The 10,365-nt window shown below is 43.4% G+C and overlaps 2 protein-coding genes across 2 annotated transcripts in view; one reads left to right on the top strand and one right to left on the bottom strand.

The window, feature by feature from the left end:
* Nucleotides 1–5,737, bottom strand: part of LOC138968347 (uncharacterized) — a 68,522-nt gene extending 62,785 nt beyond the window's left edge. The window contains exon 1 of the mRNA XM_070340902.1: nt 4,867–5,737. The gene's annotated coding sequence lies outside the window, so the exon portion shown is untranslated. The remainder of the gene's footprint in view (nt 1–4,866) is intronic.
* Nucleotides 5,738–9,609: 3,872 nt separating this feature from the next.
* The window catches only part of LOC138968337 (streptococcal hemagglutinin-like), a 29,243-nt gene continuing 28,487 nt past the window's right edge, over nt 9,610–10,365 (top strand). The window contains exon 1 of the mRNA XM_070340896.1: nt 9,610–9,732. Within this exon, the coding sequence (XP_070196997.1) occupies nt 9,627–9,732 (106 nt within the window). The 5' untranslated portion in view covers nt 9,610–9,626. The remainder of the gene's footprint in view (nt 9,733–10,365) is intronic.

Below are 10,365 nucleotides of genomic sequence, written 5' to 3'. Positions count from 1 at the left end.
ACTTGACTTATACAAGTCTAGACGAGGGATGGGGGGAATCAGGTTCTGGGACCCATATCTTTTTGTGGCATGTCTGAAATGTGATTTTAAATATCCAGGAACATTATTGTTAATTACTTTCTACATAAAGACAGCCTTGTTTAGCGTCAACTGATCTTTCAAGGGAAGGAAATTAAGGAGCTTTAATTTATCATCTGTTGGCTTATTTGACTCATGCAGAATTAGTTTTGCAGCACGGCGATGAAGAGAATTGAGTCGTTTGAGATGAACATCACTGCAGTTATCCCAAAGTGTTGAAGCAAAGTTGATATGTGTGCTAAAGAGAGAGTGAGAGAGAGAGAGAGAGAGAGAGAGAGAGAGAGAGAGAGAGAGAGAGAGAGAGAGAGAGAGACAGAGAGAGAGAGACAGAGACAGATGAAGACTCTCGGAGAGTGGAGGTGGGGTAGAAAGAGAGACATAGGACAAGAATTCAAAAATATGTCATTTCGTGTGTGTGTGTGTGTGTGTGTGTGTGTGTGTGTGTGTGTGTGTGTGTGTGTGTGTGTGTTAAAGAGAGAGACAGAGATTCTTTCTTTATTTGGTGTTTAACGTCGTTTTCAACCACGAAGGTTATATCGCGACGGAGTTACAGAGATAGTGACATAGATATCTCACATGTACAAGTCTATACTTTTATTATTTTTCTGTGGTAGCAAATCCTCCGACATAGATCTAAAGACACATAAATTATATATACATTACCATATACACCTGAATATATATAGCCTATTTTAAACTCAACCATGCTGTTGTTCTTCATATTGATTTCCCTCTGTCCTTTCAACTCGTTTCCGCATGTAATGAGGCATACTCCATAAAAATGCCTTCCGGGGTTGTTCAGTCAGAAAGAAAAAGAATTTTAAGAAATAGCAGTCAAAGTCTTCGGAGCCTCTATCAGACTTGTATTAAGGGGGCGAATGGCGTGAACAATTGTAAAAACCGAAATCGATGGCGCTTATCATCGCATCTTCGTGACATTTTGTATGCTAATGTAAATAACTAAGATGAGCATGGATGTAAACGTTTAGCAAAATGTGTACATATATTTAAAATTAATGACAACAGCAAGCAAACAAAACAAAAACAAAACACTTTTTTTTCTCAAAAAGTAATACGATGTTTGGCCCCTCTCCAAAACACAAAATTAAACACACACACACACACACACACACACACACACACACACACACACACACACACACACACACACACACACACACACACACACACAAACACACACATATACACACACACATACACACGCACGCACGCACATACAGGGAAGCAAGTAAGGACACACACACACATGTACACACACACACACACACACACACACACACACACACACACACATATACACACACACATACACACGCACGCACGTACAGGCAAGCAAGTAAGGACACACACACACACACACACACACTCACACACACACCCACACACACACACCGGCACACACACACACACACACACACACACGCACACACACACACACACACACACACACACACACACACACACACACACACACACACACACACACACACACACACACACACACACACACACACACACACAGGGCTCAAAGAAGGGAGTTCCAGTGTTCATTCGACGCATTACACATTTCTACGTAGGACAAAAACTTTGTCCAACAATACTCGTTAGCACAAAGTGCTTTAGGGTATCATTGTGCTGGGGAAGGCAGATGTAGACATCTTACCCGTACGCTGTTAATGATATACGATACCGATACATGCACAGCCTAGCTGTAATCCTACGAGTAATTATCTCCTGCTGACAGAGAGACAAAACAAATTTTGTCCTCGAAATTCTGTGTCGGTTTCTGGGATACCTGCAGGAGAAGCGACAGCAGTTGACGTGACGTCATTAATCGCATTATGACGTCTTCTGTAACTTTGACGTCAGACGTTTTACTTTGGAAGAGAGTGTCAAAAAAAGACGTCTTGGTTTGGTTAATCGGTGTCGTTTGTCTTTAAAACTGGCGTATTTTGCATTCAGTCTGTTGCGCTTAAAGGCTGCCATATTCGTAGCGTTCATTAATTAATTCGTATTGTTTACATGTGCCAATAATGTTATAAAACTGTACCTAAGGGGATATAATAACGATTGGCTGTAGCTTTCGAACACAGAAAAAAATATTTCAGTATTGCAAAGTGGTGTTGATAGTGTCGAATGTAAACAGAACAGTCTCAAACGCCATCTTTGGTTTACGAAACGTCACGAAGTGACGTCAACGGTCTAAAATTAGCCCAAGTCCTGGAGAAATGTTGCTAAACAATGCAATAAAGAATTAATTATTTCTCGTAATTGGTAAGGACTTCACACCTAACACTTTGCAGGAAGCTTAAGTTATACATCCCCGCAACGATGGGAAAAGCCCTGGAAGTAATTAAACTAATTGAATAAGACTATGTCAGCCTTTAATATTGATTTCTCGCTGTTCTCTCTTCTATCCACAAATATGTTCTCGTTTAATTTACACGCTTCCGACAACCAATTTCACGGTAACCCTCAAGAGTTCTCGTCTGATGGAAAAGACTGTTTCCCCATTCGTTTTACAAAGCCGTCTAGAAAATGGTCTAAAATATACATTTTTCAAGATCTGCTCGTTTCCTTGGCCACAGGCACTCGAACTAGTTCTAATTTCACCGAAACAGTACCAGGAAAATAGCTAGCACTAGTGTTGCTCAGTATGTAGCTCTAATAAAGTTTGTGTTTGGTGTGCATTTTTGATCAAGTTTTTTTTCTAAAACAGCCTGGTTTCAAACTATAAAAACTAAAAATTCCTGTATAATTATGAAATCCTTAAAAAAATCTTTAAAAAATCTACTTGTTTACTCTTTCATTTTACCAGCAGCCGTGAAAATCGTGTTTTACTCCGAGTATTGCGCACTGTCATTTCGGGGAAACGGTTGATAATGTTGAGGCGTATCTAAATTCAACTGCGGTTGTTCCTGATAGAGTCTATACCCAATCTAAAGGCTGTCTACAATTGTACCGGAAGTTGGCTTCGCCGCAAAAACTTCGTGCAGCGAGCCTCAGGAACTGAAGCCTTCGCAAAGTCTTTTGTTTGTTTGTTTGTTTGTTTGTTTGCTTAACGCCCAGCCGACCACGAAGGGCCATATCAGGGCGGTCTTCGCCAAGTCGACCTCGCCCAATTAACATCAGGCTTTAGGCACAACAGAAAAACCACACAAATGGTCCAATCATTCATCCGCCAGACGGGAAACAGGGCAGATACTCCCATGTCCACAACTGACTTGATCCTTCTGACAATATGATTCCCAATTTGGCACACACACACACACACACAGTGACACAGGCACACATTACGCATGCACACAGTGGTACCCCCATCCCCAACTACCCATTTCACCTCTGAAAATACTGTTCCTTCTAATTCTTCTTCTCTTCTTCTGCGATCATGGACTGAAACTCCCACGTTCCCTCGTGTTTTGTACGAGTGAGTTTTTACGTGTATGCCAGTTTTTACGCCGCCATTTAGCAGCCATACGTCGTTTTCGAGGGAAAATATGGTTCCAAATTTGGCACAGTCGTCTCCTGGTACTCATACCACACTCGGCGTGTCGCCCTCCCCACCCTCTTTCAATCCGATCCAACCTAACACCCACACATCCTGAATCCGTCCCAAATAACCCCCACCCCATGTTTCTGTGGCTATTGATCAGTTTGGCGCCGTCCCTTACGATTTCTGGTGGGTGCTTGCCATAGAGAGGTTGACGGTAAAATCGATACCACGACCGAGGAGAGGGGAAAAGAGCCAAGCACAGCACTTCCTTCCTTTGTCTTCCCTTGGGGGTGAAGTCTGTGTGGAACGCCTGGAATATTGGAGGCTTTCTGGGCATCTATGTATAGACAGGGCCGGACCCAGGGGGGGGGGGGGGGGTTCCAGGGGTTCCGGAACCCCACCCCTGGAAAAAGCATGTACCTTGCTTTGAGTGGTTTTTTTTTGTTTTTGTTTTTTTTTTTAATAAATTTTGTGTGTGTCTCTAACAAATTTTATTCAATGTGAAATCCGATGAGAAAAAGGTACCCCCCACAATGCTGCTCTTAACCCTCAAAACAAGGCCCAGAATGCACCAGATTGCACAGATTTTAACCGTTTTTCAAAAATTTTCCGGGGGAGCATGCCCCCGGACCCCCCTAGTTCGCGCGCCTGCAAAGCATGTGGCTTCGCCACTTCGCTGATTCCCCCCCCCCCCCTCCAAAAGGAGGAACCCCCCCCCCTTACAACTCATTTGGTCCGGCCCTGTATAGATGTTACACGTGTCATTGTAGTTGTGGAGAGTCTTCCTGCGTGCACAGCGTCAATACAGGGGTTTTCATTTTGCATCTTCGATCTCCATGAAATCGATCGACGTCCCCCCCCCCCCCCTTCTCTCTCTCTTGTCATCAGTATCAATCATTCAGTCATCGACAATATTAAACTGCGTAAACGCTGCAACGACAGAGTCCAAACACATAACACAATCCATAGAAAGCCTGAATCGCTCTACGGTAATCTAGGAACGCTGAAGAAGAAGAAGAAAGAAGAAGCTCTACGGTAAAAACCTAAAGCTAGCAGAGTAATTTTTACCACAGATTGGCATGAGTTGCATCTTCACTCCCCCTCCACTCCCCCATCCACCCCCCACCCCCCCCCCCCCCCCTCACTGCAGTCCGCGCGCCCACTCAAATTGGTCTGGCCATCTGTTACTCCGTCTCCCTTTCCCCTCATTCGTGCTAATTGCACACACCTACAGCCTTTAACATAATAACAACAACAAAATCAACCAGTCTTACCTTACGCAGTGACAGATGTCCCAAAACTGCAAACAAAAGAACAACAGCAGCCTATAACACTGACTGACCGGTCCAGTAAATATTGATTGAAATCAGTCACAGCTTAGGACGACTGGACACTAACTGACCATAGCAGAATCAAGCAGTGAATGGTCAAACTGTCTACACACAATAGTTCCTCGACCACCCCGGATGAAGTGAGATACAAAGTTTTGGTCAATGCATCGTCAGCATCTAAAGCAGACCTAACGGACTATGCTACGATGCAAGTCGTGATCGACTTTTAGCCTGTTGAGCTTGGGACCGATATATTCTGTAGCTGAACTGCTCCCAATCAGTCTAATTATCATTATCTAATCATGAAACAGCGGTGCAGACTTTGAATCTTCCCTCTTTTGAACTTGAACCTTGATTTGTGGCAATGTTATGTGCACAGAAACATTGTGCCGATAAACACAATCAGAAGAGAGTTATAGCAACACACGTGTGTTTTGTGCGACGGATAACAGCAATCTGCGCATCTCCCCCAACGAATTTGCATCAGAATCAGAGGTGACGTGTGCCTTTATCTTTAGACTGCCACGAATATGTCAACAAAACCACGTGTACTTGTAATGTAGCACTGAGTACACTGGAGCTAGCGTGGATGCTAATATGTCTCGGTCGGTGATGAACACAAAACATTCGCTAGTAGAACAGTAGGCCCCTGTTCACCGTACGATCACACAATAACAGACACTGACACACTCAGGTCCACAGCTCGATATGGCTCGAGTAGAAATGATGCAAACCTTACTGACAACTACGCAGGGAACAATGACGATAGGGAAAGCGTGAGTGACTGACGTTTACACCGCCGCCATCGTGGCAAAGCTTTCGTCAGACAGTCTGTTTCTCTATGCTTCCCTATCAGTCTGTGAAGTCGCGTGGTGCGGTACGTCGTACGATCGACACTGATTCGCAAGCGCGAGGCAGTCCCTCCCCCCCCCCCCCCCCCCGGATTTTCATTGGTCGATCGTGGCGGAAAATGGGATTTTCCTCGATCTGTTTTTGGCATGGGGACTCAAAATTGTTATTATTTAGTGATGAAACTCGGTGCGGTTTGCTCAGCAAGGATTTTGTTTATGAGGACATGCCACGAGGACTGAAAACGGGTGTTTGTTTGTGTCAGTGTGTGTACGTGTTTGTAGTGTGTGTGTGTGCCGGGGTGTGATTGTGTAAAGAGTGTCACGTGTGTCACGGTGTGTGTGTGTGACAAGTGTCAGGGCCGGACCTAAGTTGGGTGAGAGGGGGGGGGGGGTCTAAATTGTGGTAGGGGTGCATTAGTGGAGGGATGCTCCCCCCCAAAAAAAATGTTGTGAAATCTAGATTAAAACATGTACAAATTAATCGCGAAAAAACAAAGGTGATAGTTTTCTCCAAGCACGAACCCATACTCCCCCTCTTATTCAAAATTGGCGATGCCATAATCAATACTACAGACAACTATAAATATCTCGGCATCATATTCAATAAACGCGGAGACATGAAAATGGCACAGAACCATCTCTCCCGGCAAGGGAGCAAAGCTCTGCACTCGCTCAAACGAGCAGTACGAACAAAGAACAAGTGTCCCAGTAATGGCGAAACTCTTTGATACACTAGTTGCACCTATTCTGACCTTTGGCTCTGAAATTTGGCTCCCTTACTGCAAATATATAAACCTAAAGGACACGCAGAACCTTGAGAATAATCTCCTTGAAAAATGTATAACGACTGTCCTTCCGCATGAAAACTTTTAGGAGTACACAGAAAATCAATGAATTTCCCAGTACTGGCTGAATTGGGCAGATTTCCGATCAGCACAAAAATATTGGGACAGATCATATCATTTTGGTTACACATCATGGAATCTGACCAACATGGGCTTCTTAGGCAAACTTACTCAAGCCTTCTCTCACTAGAACATAAAGAGGAAAATAAATGGCTCTTATTTGTACGCGAGTTCCTGACTTCCTCAGGCTTCAAACACGTGTGGCAAAACCAAAGCACAATACACCCGGCAAGACTGAAACACGCGCTAACAAAACATGTAGAAACTCAATTTGTCAGGCTCTGGAGGACAAATCAAAACTTGACTAAAAGTAAACAAGTCGCGTAAGGCGAAAATACAACATTTAGTCAAGTAGCTGTCGAACTCACAGAATGAAACTGAACGCAACGCAACGCAGCAAGACCGTATACTCGTAGCATCGTCACTCCACCGCCCGTGGCAAAGGCAGTGCCAGTGGAATTGACAAGAAGAGCGGGGTATTCGTTGCGCTGAGAAGGATAGCACGCTTTTCTGTACCTCTCTTCGTTTTAACTTTCTGAGCGTCTTTTTAATCCAAACATATCATATCTATATGTTTTTGGAATCAGGAACCGACAAGGAATAAGATGAAAGTGTTTTTAAATTGATTTCGAAAAAAAAATTTGATAATACTTTTTATATTTTTAATTTTCAGAGCTTGTTGTTAATCCAAATATAACATATTTATATGTTTTTGGAATCAGCAAATGATGGAGAATAAGATGAACGTAAATTTGGATCGTTTTATAAAAAAAATATTTTTTTTACAATTTTCAGATTTTTAATGACCAAAGTCATTAATTAATTTTTAAGCCACCAAGCTGAAATGCAATACCGAAGTCCGGGCTTCGTCGAAGACTACTTGACCAAAATTTCAACCAATTTGGTTGAAAAATGAGAGCGTGACAGTGCCGCCTCAACTTTCACGAAAAGCCGGATATGACGTCATCAAAGACATTTATCGAAAAAAAGAAAAAAACGTTCGGGGATATCAATCCCAGGAACTCTCATGTAAAATTTCATAGAGATCGGTCCAGTAGTTTGGTCTGAATCGCTCTACACGCACGCACGCACGCACACACACACACACACACACACACACATACACACACACACACACACACACACACACATACACCACGACCCTCGTTTCGATTCCCCCTCTATGTTAAAACATTTAGTCAAAACTTGACTAAATGTAAAAAGAAGGCAACTCATCCAAACTACAGTTTTACAAGGGAGTGTCACACGACTACTCTCTACAACCCTATCTTTTGCTAACACAAGAACACAGACAGGCTATGAGCAAACTACGTATAAGTGCCCATGACTTAGAAATCGAAAAAGGCAGATACACGGGAACACCAAGGGAGGAAAGACTATGCAGAAACTGTGGAGTGGTGGAGGATGAACTTCACTTCCTTGATTCGTGTACAATGTATGCTCATCTCAGGCAACAGTTATTACTGAATACTTCCACCGGCAGTGATGAAATAAGAGTCAGTTCTTTGTTTACTGACAGCGACATCCAAAGGCAATTGGCAAAATATGTGTACGATTGTTTTCAACTACGCAGATGCAATGCGTCTTCCCGTGGAGGAGGTACATGGTCAGGCCAGGGGGGGGGGGGGGGGGGTTCCGGGCACCTGGAAACCGCCCCTGGATCCGGCCCTGAGTGTGTGTGTGTGTGTCACGTGACATGTGTGTGGAGATGGGAGGGGTTCGGGCGAAGGCCGCGTTAACTGAGGGCCCCAAAGGGGGGGTATCATCACGATCACGGGAAGGGACATTTTAGCTTTCACGATCACAGTTACCTTGATTTTTGTTTTCACGATCACAAACACCTTGACGAATAGAGGATCATAGAGTGATACAGCTGTGAAAAATGTACGTTGAAAATAAAATGCTTTGCAAGAATGCCCATCACGATCACGAAAACAAATGACGATCACGATCACGAGACTTGATTTTTTTGTCATCACGGATCACGGGCAAAGTCCCATCACGATCACAGAAATGGAAATTTCGACAATCACGGTCACAGAAAGGTCAAACAAGAAGAGCAAACGCTCGATCGAGTCACTTTCGCAGTTCTGAATATTATATGAGGCATCAGATGGACAGGAAGAAATTGCTATTCACAACACAATGAGTCACGTTCACATAAAATTTGAGCCCGGTCACTTTTATAGTTTCCGAGAAAAGCCCAACGTTAAGTTGTGTGTTGCCGAACAGAAAAGGCTAGTTATCTCCCTTGTTTTTCTGATAACGTTCGTAAAAGGCTACAGATGTAAATACTTTGATGTAAAGAATAATCCTACAAAGTTTCAATCACATCCGATGAACTTTGTCAAAGATATAAAATGTCTAATTTTTCCTTTGACGCTGACCTGTGACCTTGAAAAAGGTCAAAGGTCAACGAAACCATCGTTAAAGTGTAGAGGTCATTGGAGGTCACGACTAAACAAAATATGAGCCCGATCGCTTTGATAGTTTCCGAGAAAAGTCCAACGTTAAGGTGGTGTCTACGGACCGGCCGGCCGGACAGACTAACACTGACCGATTACATAGAGTCACTTTTTCTCAAGTGACTCAAAAACGCCAATCACGATCACGATTTTAAACCCTTTGGGGCCCTCTTAACTAAACATTGTTTTTAAAACACTTAAAATTACGCCCCGGCAGTTCGTCGCGGCTATCGCCGTGCACACACACACACACACACACACACCACCACCCACACCATGCACACAGTTACACACTTCGTCACTACATAGGCCTACACCCGGCACACCGCACACACACCGTGGAAAATATTCTTGAGAGAGACTGAGAGAGAGCATCTTTGCGATAAGCGATAGCAAGGGAAGTCACTCTCGTCGCACTGTTGCTAACCTCCCTGTTCAAAATGGCTGACGCGTGGGTGCATATGTTCGGCTGCAGAGCAACTTTTCGCACAAAAGTTGATAACGTGCAACATTCTGGTGATATCCAGAATATTGACGTTGAAAACCAGACGATCACTTTGTTCAAAGGTACTATGCATGGTATTCGCTTTGTTTGAGAAAGCTTTCGAAGTTGCGACATGTTGAAACAATGAAACATTGAAAGCCCTTCTCAGAGCACAGGCGGAAGGTATCGTTCACTGGACCACTACTTTCATAGAAAGACTACAAGGTTTGTCACTCAGCTTCGAGTCGTCCTCCACTAACTTCAGAAAAAAATTATGCAAAAAATAATTGCCAATGTCAAGAATCTTTGTAACTTTACAAATGCCGTGATAAATGAATGTTCTAACTATCCTTTTATATTTAGCTGCCTGTCCGCTGCATGTTTTTAAACCGTATTTTGTGCGACCAAACGTGTCTGTCAACGGCATACCACTTAGATCCTGTGCGAATGATGATCGTCGTATGTCCGAGGAGATAGTAGTCCGATGCGATCATTGGTTATAATATAAATAACCGGATATTCGATGATTATTTTCATTGGTCGATTGAAATCGTCTGCATCGCTTCCGTGCACGGTTACTGTTATTCCGTTGTTATGCCAAAAACCTAAACTGAAACTCCCGTGGGTAGCTTCCATTTGCTGCAATATTTACATATGTTTTAGACTGGTATGCATATTCGGTGCGGGATGCATGATTTCTTACCAACTACAGGATA

This window comes from Littorina saxatilis, linkage group LG6 (genome assembly GCF_037325665.1).
Source record: "Littorina saxatilis isolate snail1 linkage group LG6, US_GU_Lsax_2.0, whole genome shotgun sequence".
Taxonomy (NCBI): Eukaryota; Metazoa; Mollusca; class Gastropoda; order Littorinimorpha; family Littorinidae; genus Littorina; species Littorina saxatilis.
Note: the sequence above shows the minus strand (reverse complement) of the source record. Positions and strands in the feature narration are given on the sequence as shown.